The 21,962-nt window shown below is 51.5% G+C and overlaps 1 protein-coding gene across 1 annotated transcript; it reads left to right on the top strand.

The window, feature by feature from the left end:
- Positions 1 to 1,319: 1,319 nt before the first annotated feature.
- On the top strand, positions 1,320 to 21,713 carry GRAP (GRB2 related adaptor protein). The gene is made up of 5 exons (XM_049776974.1): positions 1,320 to 1,397; positions 7,170 to 7,267; positions 9,946 to 10,068; positions 19,663 to 19,831; positions 21,528 to 21,713. The coding sequence occupies exons 1-5, from the start codon at positions 1,320 to 1,322 to the stop codon at positions 21,711 to 21,713; spliced, it is 654 nt and encodes a 217-aa protein (XP_049632931.1).
- Positions 21,714 to 21,962: the final 249 nt, after the last annotated feature.

Below are 21,962 nucleotides of genomic sequence, written 5' to 3'. Positions count from 1 at the left end.
TGCTCAGAAATAGCTCCTGGCAGGCACGGGGGACCATATGGGACACCGGGATTCGAACCAACCATATTTGGTCCTGGATCGGCTGCTTGCAAGGCAAACGCCGCTGTGCTATCTCTCCAGGCCCTCTTTTTTATTCTTTCTTTTTCTTTCTTTCTTCCCTTTTCTTCTTTCTTTCTTTCTTTTCTTTCTTTTCTTTTTTTGTTTTGTTTTGGGAACACACCCAGGGGTGCTCAGAGATTACTCCTTTATTTTGTTTTGATTTTTTTTGGGGGGCATACCCGTTTGATGCTTAGGGGTTACTCCTGGCTAAGCGTTCAGAAATTGCCCCTGGCTTGGGGGGACCGTATGGGATGCCGGGGGATCGAACTTCGGTCCTTCCTTGTTAGCGCTTGCAAGGCAGACACCTTACCTCTAGCGCCTCCTCGCCGGCCCCCAGGATTACTCTTGTCTCTGTACTCAAGAATTATTTCTGGTGGTGCCCAGGGATGATATGATATGGGTTATTGAGGATTGAACCTGGGTCACCCAACAAGGCAAATGTCCTACTTGCAGTACTATCTCTCCAAACCTATACATGTAGTTTTGGTTTTTGTTTATTTTTTGTTTGATTGTTTTTTTACCTTAGAATCTACCTCCCACTAGCAGTGCTCAATGTTTAAACCACAGATGGACCTTCTGAGTTGGGCTTTGCTGAATGTCTTTCGGTAGGAGAAAGGGAGAACACCAGGCAGAAGGACATGCCTGGGCAACAGGACTTTTCCCCATTGATCTCAATGGACGTTTCATTGAGAGGAAAGTGTCACCATGTTGTGACTGGAGCCCAAACTTGTTGAGAGTGAAGAGGAATAAGAAAGCTGAGTGTGGAAAGGCATGTGGAGATGATAGTGGGTACTGGCGGGGCAGGACAGGACAGGCATAGGAGCCAGGGAGGCACTGGAGGTTAGACTCTGTGGAGAGTACACTGGCAGAATGGTGGGGTGGCTGGAATTATGAGCTGCATCACCAGCCCACAAGAAGGATTTGTCAGCCTTTCTCCTTGGGAAATCTCACCTTTATCATCTGTCACAGGGGTACAGTACAGGGCCCACCCAGGGACTCCTGGAGTGGGAGGTAGGGGCCACCTCAGCTTTCTGACAGAGCTCGGCTTCCTGTTTCTTCCCTGTGGGGGCAGTTTCAGTCTTTGCTTCAGAAGAACAAACAGGCTTTGAAAACAAAGGAAGACAGTCCCCTAGCGAGTGAGCGAGAGAGCAGAGCGAGTACAGAGGAAGCAGGAAGCTGCCCAGTTACTCTGAACCTGGCTGCTGGGGCGCACTAGCGGCATGGAGTCTGTAGCCTTGTACAGTTTTCAGGCTACTGAGAATGACGAACTGGCTTTCAACAAGGGGGACACACTCAAGGTAGGGTGACTGGCCCCAATTGGCTTTCTATGGGAGGAAGGGACTTAAGTGCCAGGGATGCCTGACAGCCCCTAAGACAGTCCCACCCTGAAGCCATCAGGGAGGTGATCTGGTCTCAACTCTGCCTCCCTGGGAAGCCTCTGCTTCCCCATCTAGGAAATGGGAGAGAACAAATGTTCCCTTTTCCGGGCACTACTGACTGGGTACAAGGAGCTATTACTGTGGTGGCTTGCAGGAATAGGGGCCCCACATCTAGTTTTCCAAAAGAGACTTTGAAAAGACAACTCAAGGAAGAGAACGGAGAGAGAGAAAGAGGAAGGGAGGAAGAAGAGAAAAAGGAGAGGAGATGAAGGAGGCAGGGAGAGAGGAAGTGTCAGGGAACAACACGTGAGCCCATTGGCACAGAGGGAACTATGAGAGGGATGAGTGTTCAGTGTGGAGAAAAAGAAAAGAAAAGCCAACACACATTTGGCTGTTTGCTTCTCCCTGTCTGTGCCCTTTATAGTGATTCCATAACCTTTCAAAGTGACCCAGAGGACTGATCTGGGGATTCTCTCTCTATAATAGTCTTCAGCTACCAGTGTGATGTGAAAGCAGAGTTCAGGGACCAGAGTCAAGAGCATCTTGCCAAGACTGAGCCCAGAAGCTGCTATGGGTCATGCTTAGACACGTACCTAGCCCCCATTTCTATCCTGGGGTGGACAGTGAACTCTGTCCCTCCACTCTGAGCCCTGAATCCTGCCTTTGACCCCATGTTGCAAGCAAAAGAAGGGTCCAGACAGCTTGGGAGGGGCAGCTGGTGGAGGTGGTGGAGCATTTGCCTTGCATATGTGAGGCCTTGGGTTCTGTCTCCAGCACAGCAGGATGGAGGGAGAAGGTCTTGATGGCAGTATGCTGACACCCCATTATTGCCAAGTCCCCAGTTTGAGCTGCTAGAACCCCATGACACAGTGACTAGAGGAGGCCCAGAGAAGTTACATGAAAGATCTGGTTTGAGGACACATCTGAACCAGTGGGCTGGGAATTGAATCTGGGTCAACAGCACACAGGCAAGCACCTATCCACTTGGCCTCTCTTCTGGGAGGCTGAGTCCTTCTTCAAGGAGTTCCTGGCTCTCTTCTGTGGTGCCAGAACCTGAACCCACTTGTCATGGGATCCACTGAGGATAGGGACTGGGATGAAAGTCTAATCAGAGACAAAGTGTTGCTTTCTTCGGTGGTGGAGGAATTGGAATGTTTTCTAAACTAATTTTTTTTTTTTTTTTGCTTATTTTGGGCCATAGCCAGCAGTGCTCAGGGCTTACTCCTGCCTCTGCACTAAAGGATCACTCCTGCAAGCTTATGGGGTGCTGGGGATCTAACCTGGATCAACCACATCCTAGACAAGTACTCTGTTTGCTGGACTATCACTCTGACCTTTTCTTTTCGGGAGGAGCTGTGCTCAAGCCTTACTTCTAGCACTGGGCTCAGGGATCAAACTCAGGTTAGTAGTGTGCCAGGCAAACATTGTAGTTGCTGTACTATCTCTCTGTTTCTCCCTGTATCTCTCTGTCTGGCCTCCCATCTGGCCCTTCTTTAAAAAATAAATAAATAGGGGCCCGGAGAGATAGCACAGCAGCGTTTGCCTTGCAAGCAGCTGATCCAGGACCAAAGGTGGTTGGTTCAAATCCCAGAGTCCCATATGGTCCCCCGTGCCTGCCAGGAGCTATTTCTGAGCAGACAGCCAGGAGTAACCCCTGAGCACCGCCGGGTGTGGTCCAAAAACCAAAATAAATAAATAAATAAAGCAGTATTGTTGTTGTTGAGAGCAGGTTGGGGGTGGGGGTGTTCTAGTACTGGCATCTCAGGTGGAGCCAACACTTTGAAAGGAGGGAGTCTGGTACTTAGCATAAACTCAACAAGACAGCTTGAAAAAAGTAAGATTTTTTTTTCAAAAATACTATTAATGACTTTATTTAAACACTGTGGTCAGGGCTGGAGAGATAGCACAGTGGTAGGGCATTTGCCTTGCACATGGCCCACCCAGGACGAACAGTGGTTCAATTCCCGGCATCCCATATGGTCCCATGAGCCTGCCAGGAGCAATTTTTGAGCGCAGAACCAGGAGTAACCCCAGAGCACAGCCGGGCGTGGACTCCAAAAAAAAAGTTGTTCATAATTGAATTTTAGTTATACAATGCACAGAACCCTTCACCCGTGCACATTTCCCACCATCGATACCCATTTCCTCCCTGCCTACCTCTGGGGCAGATATTTTTCTTTTCTCCCTTTCTCCCTTCCTCCTCTTTTTCCTTTTAGACACTGTGGTTTGCTATATTGTTACTGAAGGGGTGTCATGTATATCACTTTATCCCTTTTAAGCACCCAGTTCTTGACAGTGATGATTTCCAATTATCAATGTCATAGTGGTCCCTTCTCTGCCCTAATTACACTCACTGTTCTTTGTGGCAAGCTTCCTACCATGGACTGGTCCTCCTGGTCTTCATCTCTATTGTCTCTGGATATTATCACCGTACTATACTACCTTTTTTTTTTAATCCCACAAATGAGTGTTATCATTCTATGTCCATCCCTCTCCCCCTGACTTATTTCACTCAGCATAATATTCTCCATATCATGTATAAGCAAAATTCCTGATGAAGGAAAGATTTAAATGTCAGCAGAGAGACTAGAGCAATAGTTTAGCAGGAAAGGTGCTTGCTTGCCTTGCATGCAGTGACCCAAGTTCAATCTTTGGCTTCCCATATGGTCCCTTGAGATCACTAGGAGTTATTCGTGAACTCAAAACCAGGAGTAACCCCTAAGCATCATGGTTGTTGCTCCAAACAAAAATAATAGCAATTTGGGCCTGGAGAAATAGCACAGCGGTGTTTGCCTTGCAAGCAGCTGATCCAGGACCTAAGGTGGTTGGTTCGAATCCCGGCGTCCCATATGGTCCCCCGTGCCTGCCAGGAGCTATTTCTGAGCAGACAGCCAGGAGTAACCCCTGAGCACCGCTGGGTGTGGCCCAAAAACCAATAAAAATAATAATAATAATAGCAATTTAAAAATGTCAGCCAGGAAGCTGGAGTGATAGTACAGTAGGTAATGTGTTAAATCCCCAGCACTCCATATAGTCTCCTGAACTTGCCAGTGCAGAACCAGGAGTAAGCCCTGAGCATTGCCAGGTGTGGCCCAAGAAAAGCTTACAAAAATTACAGTCAAAATTGAGCCACCCTTTTTTCCAATGGGATTAGTATCTTGTCCCCATGGAGACAGGGATCTCCCAAATCAAGAAGAAGGAGAAACAACAGGTGGGAGGAGATTAAGCTGTTCTTCTTCTTCTTGCCACAGAAACATGGACTATTTCCCCATTGCATTGTTCTACAGTGGACAAACAGCTGTGTACTTGCTGTATTTGTATTTAGGTGTTCACCATAATGACTCAATGTCTGTCTATATTGGAAATGAACACTACAAAGTTTAGCTACTATCCTCTGCCATACAGTATTAGAAAGTATCTTTCTTGGAATGAGAACTTTATTTGATATTGGTTTGCTCAAGGGTTACTACTGGTTTTGTGCTCAAGGATTATTCCTGGAGGTATTGAGGGGATCACATGGGGTACTAGGCATGGAACCAAGGTTGGGTGCCTGAAGGGCAAGTATTTTGCTCTTTGCCCTCTCTGGCCCTGTGAGTAGTTGTTTAACACTATAAAGTGCCCACAGTACCATCAGATGTGACCACAGTCAGTGTGGGGGACAAACGTGTTCATTTTACACATGAAGAAGATATTCTATTTTTTGGGGGGGGGCACACCCAGCGGTGCTCAGGGGTTACTCCTGGCTATCTGTTCAGAAATAGCTCCTGACAGGCATGGGAGACCATATGGGACACCGGGATTCGAACCAACCACCTTAGGTCCTGAATCGGCTGCTTGCAAGGCAAACACCGCTGTGCTATCTCTCCGGGCCCGAAGAAGATATTCTTATATCCTGATATAAGAATAGCAGGCATTCAAAGAGAGAGTGTCGAAAGCCCAAGATACTTGCATTAAATCTGGGTCTATGAAGCGTGGCCCAAATTCCTCATCATATTGGATGAATTGTAAATTTTAGTGTTTTGGGTTTTGTTTTTTTTTGTGTGTGGTTTTTGGGTCACACCCGGCAGTGCTCAGGGGTTATTCCTGGCTCCAGGCTCAGAAATTGCTCCTGGCAGGCACAGGGGACCATATGGGGCGCCGGGATTCGAACTGATGACCTCCTGCATGAAAGGCAAACACCTTACCTCCATGCTATCTCTCCAGCCCCCTTGTTTTTGTTTTTTTAGTAGTTTTTGGAATTGACCCCAGACCTCATACATGCAAGGCAAATGCACTACCTTTGAGCTACATCCAAAATTTCTGTTTTGTTTCCAGCAAAAATATCATGTAAAATAAACTATTTGTTTCTGCTGGCCTTGCTCAGGCTACAGGGGAAGCAGAGAAGTGTCTTTTTTCAGATTAGGGGGACCTAGCTTTAGGGTAGGACCTCAGCCTGGGCCTGAGGCAGCAAATCAATCTCAGCTCTTATTGCAAAATCTAGCATCTGAGCTAAACTCATTGGCCTCCCAAGCACTGACCTACAGTCTGTGGGGTGTTCTCTGTACATTTTTCTCCTTGGCAAAGGTTCTAATGAGGTTGCACCCCTTGTCAAGACTTCACCCAGAACTGACAGTAAAGGATGGGGCCCCTTTCCAGACATAAAGTGGTATGGGGAGGGGCAGGAGCAATAGTACAATGTGTAGGACACTTGACTTGATTATAACCAACGCAGGTTCACCGCAGCAGCCCATATGGTCCCCAAGCACCACCAGGAGTGTAGAGCCAAGAGTAATAATGAGCACCACCAGGTGTGATTCAAAAACCAAAGAAAACTCGAACAAAGTGGGGTGGCCAGGGTCTCCTCATCTGGCTCAGCCCAAATCCTGGTGCTTGGTTTTTCTCTGCTATGTGGCTTTGCTCCTGCCCCCCGCCCTGGGTCTATTTCCTGATTTGTGAAATGGCTTCAGTGCTTTGCTCTTGAGGGTCAAGTAATGAGATCTTTAAGTATGAGAATCAAGGTGACTCAGAGAAGGGAACCTCAAGCTCCCTATCCCAAGAGACAAGCCTGGCTGCCTGCTGCCTGCAGTCACTATACCGTCCTGTCACCATTGTTTCAGCCCTGGGAAAGGTGTCTGTGGCCTGAGCAAGGCTTGTTTTACTCATTCCAGCCCAAAGCACCCCCATACCCTCCCTCTAGTCCTTAACTATCCTTTGATTGTGAGGAATGATGATCATTCGCATGCAAATACCAGGTAACCGCCTCTTAGGTGCTGATATCAAGCTTGGGCCTCACAACCATCCTGGGGAACTCAGACCTTCTTTCTGATGGCTCAGCACATAATGTGCAAATGCAGTGGAAGCCCATGCCCAGGAGTCAAGCACCCCAGATCTTCCCATAGGGGCCCACGCAAGAACCAGGGGCTTTACAGAAGAGCCTGACAATCCAGATCCAGCCCCTCTCTCATTCAACCCCACTCATAAACCCTCCTCAGGTCCCATCTGTGCTAGATCCCTCCTGGAGAATGGAGTGATCCTCTGTGGCATGAGATGGCCTTGATGACCTTGGGCTGTACCCACCAATCCAGGTCCCAGCCCTCCTCTATGAAATAACCCTGCAGCTGATGCAAGGAACCAGGGAGTCCAAGGGCAGGATCTCAACAGGTGACAATGATCCCTCCTGGTGACTGAGAGGCCTGTTTCTCCCGCCTACAGATCTTGAACATGGAAGATGACCAGAACTGGTACAAGGCTGAGCTTCGGGGTGCTGAGGGATTTATTCCCAAGAACTACATCCGGGTCAAGCCACACCCGTGAGTGGCCCTAAGTCCTCAATAATTACCCCTGACCCCCCATTTTAATTTCCCCACACATTAGAGATGGAGCTGCGAGATTAGCAAGTCCCGGGGTCTGAGGATACTCAACTCTGAGTATCTGTCATCTTTGGATACCCACTAGGAGGATCAGGGGTGGAGATGTGTGGACTTGTCTGATTGATGACAGGACTGAGGACAAAGAGAAAAGAGACTGAGGGTGCTTGGGGAGGGTGATACTCTGGGGGTGCGACTTCAGGGTCAGTTAGTGGGGCTACTCCAGGGTCAGCTGTGGAGATCTACTCCAGAGCCAGATGAGGTGTATGGGGCGCTTGCTAATGCAGGGTTTGAAGTAGAACCCTTGACTGCTATTTGGCCTCAGGCAGTTCCTACCTTTCCTGTTTCTCATTTTTCATTTGTAAAACACAGAATGTGACTTTAATCTGCAGAGAATTCTAGAAGTCAAGTTCAGTGCTGTGTGGGAGGGGGAATAAAAGAGGAAATGGGGGCATCTATGTGGAGCAGGCAGGAAGCAGGCCACACCAGTGGGCTGGCAGCAGGGAGAGCTTGTCATTGCTTGAGGACAGGGTGTAGCAGGAGTCATGGATGGAGCCTTGATTCCAAATAGATCTGGAGGCCTGAGAAATGTCAGAGCTGAAGTGAATATAGTTGAACTATTAAGTGAGACAGTCTGTAAACAAGCAATCACCAGAATTTGGCCATAGCCCAAGGGGGCAGCCTTGGTGATTCTGGAGATACTACATACAGTGCTGGGGTTGAAGCAGCCCTCACCTGTGGGAGAGTCAGGAAAGAAACTTGACATGGAAGCAGTCAGGAACCTGAAGGGCTTCTAGAGGACGGCAATGAGTGAAGCTTTGAAGCAGGTGTAAGCTTTGACTAAGTAGCAAACAGAATGGCGGCCTGGGAGAAACAGTTCAGGTGGGCAGTGGCAGTTCAGGTGGGCCTTAAATGCCAGGCCCAGGGTGTATGTGGGAGCCCTGAAGGTTCTGATTAGGAGAGAATCTCAGGCAGGTGAGGAGGCTGGATGGATGAAGCCTGGTTGATAGGCGTGGGGGAGTGGAGCACAGAGGCAGGAGGCTCCTCGCCGTTCTGCCCCTCCTGGGATCCAGACCCTGCATGTCTCTCTGCACCATGTGGCACTGGACAGAAGGGTCTGGACCTTTGGCACAGTCTCTGTCCAGGGAGGGGTACAGACAGTCATGCTGTGGAGGGGAGTCAGGACAGAGACTTGCCGTGACACCTTCCCTGGAACCCTGCCCTCACTGGGCACTGTAGGAATATGGAGAACATCATGGAAGGCAAGCACAGGAGCTATGGGGGAGCCTGGTTCTGAGCATGGGCAGGCTGGGTCCGCCAAGTCTTCTGGCCCATGCGGAAAGCAGCTGTGGAGGTTGAAGTAAAGGGCAGGCAGCCCTGGAGGGAGGCCCCTGCAGTCAACAGTGCCCGCCCCCAGCCAACATTTTTGCGGCTTTGTGGGTGTTTGAGAGACTTGCTTTCAGGAAACACCCAGTGGGGCCTACCGGTGTCTACACCTGTGTCCTGCTGAGGACTGCCAATGGGGGTTCCCCTCCCTAACTCAAGCCTTGAGCAACAGCCCTGAGCCCAGGCTCAGCCACTAACCTGGAGGCCTCTGCCCAGTACCCCAAATCTGCAGATGACCAGAACATCAGCACCTCCTCCCCTCTCCCTTCTGGGGGATCTCACAATGAGATTATGCAGGGCCCCCTAAGTGTGGGGCTAGTAGCCAGAACCTGCCCTTCTGGGATGTAGGCTCAGGGAGGGACACTGTCACAGTGGTGGCAGGGGACATAGGAGGTGCCCCAGGGGTTCCTGTTCCCCTCACAGTCAGGAGAACATTCTGGGGCTTGTGTGGTGGCACTGCCCATGGTGAGTGTGCAGTGAAGTCCAGGCCAGGGCACGTGTCTGTCTAGGAGTAGCACAGGAATTTGAGGGTGGGGACCTGGGTAGAACACCTCAGTATCTGCCATAGTGCTCTTAGCTTTGGGGCCCAGAGACATCCTGAGACAACAGGAAAGGCACCTCACATCCGCCCCCGGGCCAGCACAGCTCAGGAAGCTCTTGCTGGGGGGGAGAGGAGGCCCCTTGGCACAGTGTCCCCATGAGATCTCATCATGATGGGCATCAGTTCCCTATCTGACTAGTAAAGGGGTGGAGGTAAAGCTAGGTTGACATGGCCAATGTGCTGGAGCCACCCTACCCTGAGCAGAAAGAGCAGCAGAGTTCTTGCCTGGCACCCTCAGGCAGAAGATTTATGGGGTTCTGCCAGCAGGACCTCATTTTCAAGCACCTGCCCCTTGCATCTATCTGTTGGTCTGCAGGAACTAAGAGACCAATTGCTAACTCGGCCTGTGCACCTGTGGAATGGGTTGAGAAAAGATTCTCCCCTACTAAGAGAATGTCTCCGTTTTCGTCCCACTTGTATTTATTGGAGATAGAAACACACTTCTAAATTTGGCTGGGCCGAGACACAAGGGTTGGAATTCCTAATGTCTGGTGTGTGTGTGTGTGGAAGGCTCAGAGACCAAATGTTGTGATTGGGTCCCCACCGCCACCTGCCACACATGTCATCTGGGGACCTAGTGATGTGACTATGAAATGGATGCCCACCCTGCCCCACATTGCCCCTTTCTCTGCAGCTGGTACTCAGGGAGGATTTCCCGCCAGCTGGCCGAGGAGATCCTGCTGAAGCGGAACCACCTGGGCGCTTTCCTGATCCGGGAGAGTGAGAGCTCGCCGGGGGAGTTCTCAGTTTCTGTCAAGTGAGTTCTGACCCACCTTACATGGGTGCAGAGGAGGTTTAGAGGGAGGTGGAACAGATACAAAGAGGAAACAGCACTGGGGGGAGCAGGCTGAGCAAACACCTGCTGACAAGACTGTCTGGGGGTCAGGGGATACTCCTCAAATGGCCCACAGCAGGGAATTTGCTTGGCCTGGGGCAACTGCTGGGCCTTGGTGCCAGGCTGAGGACCCCAGGCATTCCTCTGTGTCCCTGGGTAGTAGCCAATAACTGTCATCAAGGAAAAAGAAAGCGGTCAGCTACAGAGGTGTGAGAGGGCGGGGGTGGCATGGATGCACCAGGGCACCCAAGGTCACCTTTGGCCCCAGCACAGCTCCCCATGTACTGGTGATGTAGTTGAAAGCACTGGCTCTGAGGGCAGCTGTTTGAGTTCTGCCACACCCTGACATTCTCAGCTCTATTCTTTGGGAACCACAGTGGTGCTGAGATTCAAACATTGTGTCTTGGCCACTGAACTGTTTCTGAGAGAAACTTGAGAGATATTAAAGAACAGTGAGAAAGGCGCCTGGCACCAGAGGCGCTGCTGTGAGGAGAATGCCCAGCCTGGTGAGCAGGACAGTGTCTCCAGAGAATCAATTCCAAAGGCCTCATTGGCCCATATTAGATAAAAAGGGCAGAAAGAGGGAGGGGAATGAGGGAAATCAATTGATCTTTAAGCTTCCAGCCTGGGAATTCCAGGGACTGAGGAAATGAGAGTAAAATCTCCCTTGTCTCTGTGCTGTGTTTCCGCCGTATGCTGAATGAAGCAGCAGATGTACATGCCATAGCAGCCAGCAGTCACAGAAGGCTTCTCAGAGGGGATATCTGAGCAGGGAGCTGAACCTCAAGGTTGAGATTTCCCAGAGCTCAGGAATGAGGGCCACTGGGGAGAGACTTCTTAAGATGAGGAGCAGAGAAAGCCATGGCCCAGAGGTGGGGCTGTGCAGGGCTATGGGAGCTGACAGAAGCAGGTGGCAGTGAGCAGGGTGTGGGTGGAGCCGAATGTGGGGATTTCCTGCAAAGGGGGTTCATGGGCCACAGGGGGTGATGAGGTTCTGCTCTTCAGCAGGTGACTCTAAGGGCTGGATGGGGCAGCCTGGCAGAAGGGAGGCCAGTGAGGTGAGAGGGCTGGGGCCTATGTGAAGGCTGAGGGGACACAGATGGCAGCTGGAGAGGCGGCAGGGACCTGAGATTTGTGAGGAGGTCACCTGCAGGGCCAGCTCTGGGCCTGCTGTGGCCACTGAGGCAACCTAGAGGTGCTTGGAGCAGGTTTGAGGTAACCCTAGAACAGACTGAGTGTAAGGACACAAAGGACTGTGGGTAAGACACCAGATGGAAGAGGAAGGGGTCTTGGATAGAGGAGGCTCTGCTGACATCTTTTCACTCACCTCACAAGAGCTTCAACATGTGCCCAGAAGTGCCATCCTGGCTGCCAGTGGCTGCATGGTCCTGAAATGGGGGTGGCGTGGCTGGCACAGCCTGTGGGCCCAGCTGGATCTGGGCACCCACGTTGGTAGACTCTGATGGTAGGCTGTGTGTGTGGGGAGGAGGATAAAGTGACCCAGCATCCTGAGTGACCCGTGCACCCCACCCTGCCAGCACTCAAATTCCTCCCCACACGAGCAAGGCTTGTGCTATGGTTGCCTCCCCGTAGGGGCCCATTGTCCCAAATGGCAGGAGTGAATCTCTATTTCCTCACCTGAAAATGAGAGCACTGAATGTTAGTGCTGACCACCACCCTAGGACGGTCATGAGCAACTGGCCTCTCCCAGGACATGTTCCCCCTCTATGCACACAGCCCAGCTCCTTTTTTACCCCTGCTCCCTGCAAAAGTGGGACCTGGCAGCTTTCCAAGCGTCATCCAGCTCCTGGGAATGGCACCTGCCAGCGGGCTGGTCTGGCTCAGGAACTAGCCCCATAGCACAAGGTCATCCAGCAAAGCAGGAGACCAGGGAAGTCACTGGGTAGGTTCTGGAGCCTAAGTTGGGTGAGGTGTTGGCCTTCCCAAGTCCCATCCAGAACCTAAAGAACTGCTGGACCTGTACTTCCAACATGCCTGAGCACACTGTCCTCTACTGGGCTCTCAGGGTAATTGCAGCCCCATGGGTGTGTTCTCAGGTTTTACTCAAAATTTTCAACTCTTTGGTGTGTAAACCAAAGAAAAAGGTGGAAGGGTCGCGTCTAAGGAGGCCTATGAGGAAGAAGATACATCTGACCCAGGGACCTTCATGACAGGTGAATAAAGAAATTCAAGTACTAAGTACTGGAGAGATAGAAGTCATGGCACTTGCCTTGCACACAGATGACCCTTGTTTGATACTCAGCACCCTAAAAGGTCTCCCCGGCAACACCAAGAGTGATCCAAGTGCAAAGCCCGGAGTAAGCCTGAGCACCACCAATGTGGCCTTCAACTTTAAATAAATAAATATGAAAAATGTCTATGACAGGGGCAGAACCAATAGTACAGTGGATAGGTAGGGAGTTTGCCTTGCACGCTGCTGACCCAGGTTCCATCCCCAGCATCCAGGTGCAGTCAAAAGTGATTCCTGAACACAGAGTCAGGAGTAACTCCTGAGCACCATTGGGTGTGGCCCAAAAATAAACAAACAAAAATATCCGATTCCAAAAGAGCAGCAGTTGCACTCCTGGAGGAGTGGTCTTGGAGCTCAAGCTGCCTAGCCAGCAGGGGAGACAGAGGACTAAGGGCAGGTTTTGCTTTCCCATATGGAGTCACCCCTGTCACAGTTCAGGCTGCCTAGGACCACTTTTGGCACAGCCCAATGCTCAACCTGTTGGCCTGGACCTGAAGTTCTGTACTCCAGCCTGGCCATACAGTACTTACAATTCAGGGGTGCTTGGGGTCGGCAGCATCCCTCTCACCTTGGAGGTGCTCAGGTGGCCATGCTGATTAAACTCAGCCTCCTGCTTGATAGGCGTATGCTCTGCCATACAAGCCCCTTCCAGCTCCTAGAGAATAGTTATTGAGCTGTTGATGCAGCATCTATGTACTAGGAGGGGGTCTAGGAGCATCTCTCAGAAAAAAACCTGGTACCTGTCTTTACCAGGGCCTCCTGGTCAAAAGGGCAAATCATCAACGTCCTGCGAGTCACTGGATGTGGTTTGACACTTGTTCCGCCAGGTGGCGCTCTTTACCCTTTGAGTTTCCCAAGGTTTCCGTTTCCCAGGTCCATCTTCGGTAGTCCTCGAAGAGACTAGGGATGGAAACTTTTTTTTTTTTTCCTTTCTTTTTTTTAATGGCCAGACCGGCGGTAACTCCTGGCTCTGCGCTCAAAAATCACTCCTGATCAGGGGACCATATGGGATGCTGGGGATTGAACTTGGACCATCCCAGATGGGTTGTGTTCAAGGCAAACATCCTACCTCTCTGCTGTCACTCTGGCCCCCAAAAACTAAGTCTTGAAAGGTAAATAGAAGTGTGAGTTTTGAACAAGAATCTTAGCTTACAGCCCTGAGCTGTAACAGTTACCCACTTGTTATCCCAGAAAGGGCATCTATATAAGTGCTTGCATATAGAAAAGTGTCTGGTAAAGACCAGTTAGGTAATTCACAGTCTAGTAAAGCCTTCCAGGACCACACCATGCTCTGAGGGTGGTGGTTAGGGATGCCATTGCTTATGTATCTAGGATTACTAGAGAGAAACAGTGAACAAAAAAAAAAAAAAATTAGGGGCCGGAAAGATAGCACAGCAGTAGGACGTTTGCCTTGCAAGCAGCTGACCCAGGACCAACGGTGATTCGAATCCCAACATCCCATATGGTCCCCCATGCCTGCCAGGGACAATTTCTGAGCACAGAGCCAGGAATGACCCCTGAGCACTTCTGGGTGTGACCCAAAAAATAAATAAATAAATAAATAAAATAATAACAATGACAAGGGGTAGAAAGGAATCTGATTCCCACCTGCATTTCCCCCGGACCTGTTGCGTATGGGTGGATCCCAACTCTCTCAGCTGTAGTGTGCTTGTTTAGGACCAGACCATGGCAGACTCAGTGCTGTGGAGCTCAGTATTTCTGCCCTCACTGGCTTGATCTTGGGGACTCTAACCACTGCGCGTGGCATCTCCCACACACCCATGCCAAGCCCTGTAAAGTTGTCAGAGGTGGAGTTTATGGGCCTATACTGCCTCATGAAGATAGTGGCCATGGCTGGTTACCTTTTACGAGTTTACAAAGGGCTCCCCCCCACCCACCCAGAAGTTTGTTTGAGCTGGCAGCCAAGGTTTGAGTGCAATATCTGCTCTGCAACTTTGCCCCACTCTGCAGACTGTCGTGAACGCCTGCCGTGAATAACATGTATTTCCATTTTTTTATTCCATTCAGGCCAGGAGTATCCTAGAAGTGGTACACATGAGTTTGCTCTGGTTCTCTGACCTGAGTTCCTACAGCTCTCTAGGGTTTATCTTGGGGCTGGAGAGTCAAGAATATAATAGGACAGTTTGCTGCCTTTTAGAAATTCATTTCAATCTTTCTGCCAAACAATCTACACACACACACACACACACACACACACACACACACACATACACCTGGTTACACCCAGCTATGCTCAGGGATTACTCCTGGCTCAGTATCTTCTGGCTGTATATAGGGACCATATGGGATGCTAGGGATCAAATCTGAGTGGTCATATGCAAGTCAAGTGCCCTACCAGATGTACTATTGGTTCAGCCCCTGCTCTTTCCCTTTCTTTCTTTTGTCTTTGGGGGGGTTGGTGGGAGGACACATTTGGCAGTGCTCGGGGGTTATTATTATCTCTGCACTCAGGAATTATTCGTGGCAGGGCTCAGGAGACCATATGAAATGCCAGGGATCAGACTGGATCAGCCACATGCAAGGCAAGCTCCCTACCCACCATTCTTTCTCTCTCTTCACATTGGTGCCATAGTGACTGCTCACACACTGGACCATTGTTTTCATACTCAGCTGTGGTACTCAGTGGGACTCATGTACATTCTGGTTGTGGTGCTTGCTAGGTTGTTGTGACATACAAATGTTCACCAGGCCCTGGTTCATGCAGTTTTTTCCTTCAGTCAAAGAGCTTGTATACAACTGGTTGTGGTGTGTCAGGAAATTGCTTGTGGTGCAGATTCTAGACCACAGAGCTGCCAGGTCTGTGATCAGCACATATGGACAACACTGGGGATCAAACTTGTGGGGTGGGTTCTTTAACCACTGGGCTATCTCCTGGCACTTTAGGAATTTCACTTTTCCTGCAGTGACTGAGAACAAACACATTGCTAGTAAATTATTTCAAGTCATAGAAGATTATTTTAAGTCATAGAAAATGAAGGGCCAGGATTATAGCTCAGCAGTAGAACACTTGCTTTGCATGTGTGAAGCCCTGGATTTGATCCCCAGCATCACCAAAGCAAGCAAACAAAAACAGAAAGAATGGCAGACAAGATGGTACTTGCCTTGTATGGGGCCAGCATCATTCTCCTCTCCAGCACTGCATCTGGTTCCCTAAGCAATGCCAGAAGTAAGCCCTGAACATAGTTGGGTGTGGCCCCAAAGCTCAAAAGGCAAAAAACAAAAAAAGAAGTTTTAGAAGATTACTAGGGCTTTGGGGAAAGTAATAGCAAATAGAAATACGAAAGTAATAGGGAATAGGTGGGGTGTTGTTTTAGTCAGAGAGAGATTAGTTCTGAGCAGAGCAGGCGGCGGAATGAGCCCCTGCAGACCCAGAAGTAGGTAAGAAAACCAAAGCTTGAGAGGTGCAATAATGGCTTAAGGCCACACAGCATGGAATCATAGAGTTGGTGCCCACTGACTGACCTGCCCCGGCACACATGATCTTCCAGCCCCCCACTTGCTCTGTTTCTACTGGAAAATCTGATTCTATTTCACATCTGCTATACACCCTATCATAGATGGGCAAACTGAGGCTAGGGAAGGATTGTGCCTGTGAGTTCACCCAAAGGCAGTAACAGGCAGACCCTCACTAGGGGTCCCAGCCCAACAAAGACAGTCCTGGGGCTCCTAACCTCACCCCAGCCTTGTTGATCCTCTGCCAATGTCACCTTTGCTGCTGTCACCACCAGGCCAGAAAAACCTGCCAGGCAGGCCCAACTGCTGCCAGCATTGGCCTAACTGGGTCCTTGGGACTTCTCTGGCTGTCTAGGGCTGGCCCAGCTCCTCATCCCCCAGCAGATGGTTGTGGGGTCACATACAAACACACCCATGTCTGCTTGGAGAGGGGCCACTGCACACAGCCACTGCCACATGCCAGAGAGGGCATGTGCCACCATCAATATGATGGAAATACACAAGACACACAGACAAAGAGACACACAGAGATACACACATACATAGAGACACACACAGGCACACAAGAAGAGAGCCATACTCTCACACAGAGACACACACAGAGACAAAGGTACATATACAGAGACACAGTTATACACACAGAAACACAGACACACACTGAGACAGACACGCAGCCCGTGTCCCCTCCCTGCACATTGGCAGGCTCCAGTCACCTTCTCCTCTCTTCAGACCCCCCCCCCTCAGGAGGGCCATGGCACCAGTTGCTGCAGAGTCTTCATCCCAGTGAGGGGTCCACCAGACTCAGCTCCTCCAAGGGCCTTGTAGCTCTCTGGCTTGGGAGTGGAGGTCCAGGTCCGAAAGTTTCTTGGGACACCCCACTGATGTAAGAGACTCCCAGATGCTTTGTGGCTCCATGAAGGCCTGGAGGGGGACCAGGCAGAAGGGAAAAGTCATGGGTGAGAGCCAGGGAGGAGAGAGACGGGCCATCGGCCAGGGCTGGCTACAGCACCAGCAGCTCCCGCTTGTGCTGTGACTGGTACCCTGTCTGGACCCCACGTCTATAAGCTAGAAGAGATAGTGGGGCCAATGGCAGGAAGCACAAGGCCTGCCATTTGCTGAGCACTGCAGAGAGCAACACATGCACATTTCCAGATGTGAAAAGCCTCGAAGTCACATTCCAAGGTCCTGAAATTCCTTGTTTTTGTTTTTGTTTTTTTTTTTTTGGACCACACCCAGTGGCACTCAGGATGACTCTTGGCTCTAAACTCAGAAATTACTCTTGGCAAGCTTGAGGGACCATATGAGGTGCTGGAGATCAAATCCAGATCAGCCAAGGCAAGGCAAATGCCCTATGTACTGTACTATTGCTCTGGCCCCCAAGTCCTAGAATTCCTCATGCCTGGCCCCAGGTCCCAGCCTGTCTCTGACTCTCTTGTGATAAAGGGATATTTGCATTTGGATTAACTTGCAGAAGGCTGCAGATAACCTTCAAATGCCACAAACCCACCACATCCGAATCTCTCCACTATTCATAGGAGAGGGGGCCAGTGGACTCCAGGCTCCTTGAAGATTCACAGAGAAGGTCCTGCTGCCTCTATAGCAATGGCCCAACCATGGGGTCTCTATGGCCGTTTTGCTGTTTCAGCTCTTACTTCTGCCTGCCCCTGCTCTGACACTCCTCACAGACACCACAAGCTTCATGGTGACTCAAGGCCAGAACACTCAGAGGCTCCTGGGGCTCTGTGTTGGCTGCAGCAGCCAAACAGGGCAGGCAACCTGACCCAGTCCAGCCCCGTTCCTCTCCAGCTCAGACACATGGGCACACATGTCCCTCGGCCGTCAACACAAGCCATTTAGTCACCTAGGAACAATCTGTGCAGACAACACACAAGTGCTTTGTCTCAGCTGTGAGGACAGAGCTGGGGATCCACCTGGTCAGAGCTGGGCTGCCCTTCTTAGGAGCAGAGCTGGGCTGGTCAGCACTGAGACCCAGGGCTGGTTTCAGGGTCAACACACCTGGAGGGCAGAAGCCCAGCTCAGAGCCACCAACAAGGGCTGCATCAGGCCTGAGCCTGGATGTTCAGGGCCTGTAGTCCAGTTACTTCTAGCTCAAGGTCTTCTGCATTGCTGCCTATCCAGTGTTGACTTCTTCAGGCAAGAGGTGGTCTAAAGCCAAGATAACATGCCTGATTCTGAGAGAGGGGTCTGAAGGAGCAGGTAGATTGTCATTTCCCCTGAGCTTTGAAGCGGAAACCTGCATCACACACACACACACACACACACACACACACACACACACACACACACACACACACACACACCAGAGATTAGTTTCCTTGACAAAACCTCCACTTAAATCTTGCACAGAGGGGCCAATGAGAAAGAACAGCAGCTAGAATGGCTAGCACATGGCTGACTTTGATTCGATTGCAGACATCCCATTTTATCCCCTTAGCCCGATCAGGAGTGATCCCTGAGTACAGAGCCAGGAGTAAGGCTTGGACACTTATAGGTGTGGTCAAACAAACAAACCGAAAAGGGGGAAGAGGAGAAAGGGCCTGGGAAGACAGCTTGAAGGACAGGCAGGCATACATTACACCGTAAGTTTGATCCCCTGTACTTCATGGTCACACAGAGAATGCTGAGAGCAGCCCCTGTATTCTCCAGTCACATAAGGCCTGAGCACCGACCCTGTATGCCGTCAGAGCCTAGAGAGGCATGACTGAGAGTGAGCCCTGGGAAGTGCACACAGAATCTTAGAACCAGGGCGAAAGAGATAGTACAGCAGACAGGGTGCTCACTTTGTATGCAGTAGGGCCTGATTTAATTCCCAGCACCCTATGTGGTCCCCTGAGCTCTCCAGAAGTGATTCTTAAATGCAGAGCCAGGAGTAATCCCTGAGAAACACTGGGTATGGGCTAAAACTGAACACCATACAAACACAGATGTGGAACTGGCCTTTCCTTCTATGTGCCTCTTAGCAGACCACTTGGGGACTCATTTTCCCCTTTATCCAAAGGTCCTTTTGATTCCACCCGGGCCCTGCAGCAGGCACAAAAGGGAAGGGACACATAGAAGAAGCTGGTGTAACCCCATCACGGCCCAGGCCTTCAGGCCCATCCCAGCACAGGACACACTGCAGACAGCAGGCCCCTCTGCCCATCCCTGCCTGGGGACTCAGGCTCTCTCCCCTGCAGGCCAGAACATGCAAGTAGTCAGGAGCTTGTTGACTATTCAGAGGGAGGAGAGGGCTCTGACCTCTCAGCTTAGTCTGAGGCTTTCAGCTGGTCCTGAGGGAGTTCTGGAAGCTCCTGGTGGGTGATAGTAAGAAAGACCAGAAGCCTCACAGGCCCGACTTCCTCTCCCCTGAAGGGTGGGGTCTGAGAAGAATGCTGTCAGGGGCTGTGAGGGCTGTGAAGAGAAACCAAGATTGAGGGGAGGCTAAAGAGATGCAGTCTAGGACCCCCTCTTTCAGTGGACCCTTGTCCATGAAGCCAGAGCACTTGTACAAAACGGAGGTGATATTGAGGAAACAAGTTCAGAGACATTAGGTGACACAGCAGTGGAAGAACTTGGCTGGAACCTAAATCCTCTTCCCCCGTCCAGGTCGGGAGTCCTTCCAGGTCTGAAGTGGAGCAAGGGTGGGGACCCGCCTCCTACATGCCCTTGGCTCCAGAAAGAGAAAGAGGCTCTTCTGGGCAGTGGAGAGCGAGGAGGGCTGGGGCTGGGGCTGATCGGGCTGAGGGTCATCCCTGTGAGCCCCTCTGAGGCTTCTGGGCCCTCTGTCCTAGCTATGGTGACCAGGTACAGCACTTCAAGGTGCTGCGAGAGCCTTCAGGGAAGTACTTCCTGTGGGAGGAGAAGTTCAACTCCCTCAATGAGCTGGTGGATTTCTATCGCACCACCACCATCGCCAAGAAGCGGCAGATCTTCCTGCAAGATGAGGAGTCTCTGGTCAAGGTAGGGGGCTGAGCGGGACAAGGACTGGGTTAGCCTCTCTGCATAGCAATGGCGGGAAGGAAAGGAAGACCAGGAGGAAAACCCACTGAGCCGAGTCTGGCCCATCTCAGCTCTAAGAACCAGGCCTAGCCCGGCACACAGCAGATGCTCACTGTTTGCTGCATGACTAACAGCAGAGTCTTGTCAGCAAGCTGGGCTCCAGACTCTCAGAGTCTCCTCATCCCCACTGTGGGACACTGAGAAACACTGAGGACAGACAGGAGAGGGAAGTGACTCACTGAGGCCACATGTGGAGCAGGAGCTGGCCTGCACAAGGAGGGAGGAGGGGTGGGGCAGTGCCAGAGTTTGTGGGTGTGGATGGCAAGGCCTGGTGAGAGGGAGGGTCCATCCGCCCCTTGTCCTCACAATAATAGCAATTTTCCAGCCTGCCCTTTCATCCAGGGGCCCCGAGCAAGCAGCACAGCTCTCACTCATTATGGTGACTGACGACACCCAACACCCGCCAGTGGAGTTATTAGGCCCTATGTGCTATTTTCCTCAGGAGAGGAATGTTGCAAGGTGTGGGGCCAGAGGTCAGGACCCTGGGACAGCCAGGGTTGGGCTCTGCAGAGGGAATGGGCACATTGACCAAGGCCTGCAGTGGGGTGCAGAAGCCCTGCCTGAACCCGCCCTTCCCAGACCTGCCACCTTGCTGTGTGTGATTTCAGGGCCAGTTTATCCTTCAGCTGGGCCTCAGTTTACCTTGTGTCCTATAGGATGAGCCTTGGGGCTCTGACATGCAGGAAAATGAGGGAGTCCCCCCTCCAGAGACCCCACCAAGACACCCTCATCCACCGAGACACCGCCATACTCAGCAAGGGGAGACTGCCATTTCTGTCTCAGGGATGCTTCTCTAGGCTCTCTCGTTCCCTGGCTGCCTGGGCCAGCTCTGGATTGGAGTGTGTGAGAGCAAGGAAGAGCTGGGGCTGTCTCAGGACTCCATACACCCAGCATCTCCCTCTGGCCTGTGTCCCTGGGCCCCCACTAGGGGTGACTCTAGATCTGGCTCAGTCCCCCGGGACCCGAGCCGCCTCCTCCTTCCTGGGCAGAGAACTGCTAATTATATTGTCCACTGATCCTATCACCATCCTACTGAAGATTCTATGGGCTGAGACCATAGATCTTGGTGGGGTAGGCAGGGGCAGGCAAAGCTGGGCACAGTCACTGAGGCGCCGTGCTGACGTGCCCACAGAGAGCTCCCATCCAGCTGCTGTCCACAGGTGGGGAGACAGTTCCACAGGGCCAGGACCCAGCCCAGGTCACCTGGGTGCATAGATGGTAGCAAGGCCCAGCGGAGAGATGGGAGCAATTCTGGGACATAGTCTTTCTCCAAACCTGGCTTGGGCACCAGCCACACATGCCATAGTTTCTCAGGCCTGTTCCTGGCGGGACTGCAGGCAGGGACCTGAGAGAACCTGGGAGCAGGCCTCAGCACTCCTTTTTCTAGCCTGTGGTCCCAGCTAGGGACCAAGAGCTAGGGAGCTATGACAGAGCAGTTCCATGGGGTGCAGCCCCGAGGGGCTCAGGGCCTCATAAAAGTAGAGGCAAGTCCAGCCTTTGCTTCAGACCTGCAACCAATCCCTCCTGCCATGGGCATGATGGAGGAGCCCTGAACACTGGTGCCCAAGAGCTCCCCTGACCTCTCCTACCCTTGCAGCAACCCCAGGCCTGCTTCGCCCAAGCCCAGTTTGACTTCTCTGCCCAAGACCCCTCACAGCTCAGCTTCCGCCGTGGTGACATCATCGAGGTCCTGGAGCGCTTGGACCCCCACTGGTGGCGAGGAAGGCTGGGCGGGCACCTCGGCTTCTTCCCACGGAGCTATGTCCAGCCTGTGCATCTGTGACCATAGCAGGCAGGACAGGGACATGGAGGACAGAGACCCCCACCTGGAGGCCTGCACGCTGGATGGCTCTGTGTTGGACCATGGCCCCAAACTGCTTCTCCTGATGGATTTGGGCCTGGCATTCAGAACTCCCATGATCTGGAGCTTCATTAGTGGTGTGACATCCGGGATTCCTGGAGAGCCCCCTACTTCCCCTTGACCTGGAAACCTCCCACCACTGGAAACTCTACCATCTGCTCTACTCACCAG

This window comes from Suncus etruscus, chromosome 7 (assembly GCF_024139225.1).
Source record: "Suncus etruscus isolate mSunEtr1 chromosome 7, mSunEtr1.pri.cur, whole genome shotgun sequence".
NCBI classification, from domain to species: Eukaryota; Metazoa; Chordata; class Mammalia; order Eulipotyphla; family Soricidae; genus Suncus; species Suncus etruscus.
Note: the sequence above shows the minus strand (reverse complement) of the source record. Positions and strands in the feature narration are given on the sequence as shown.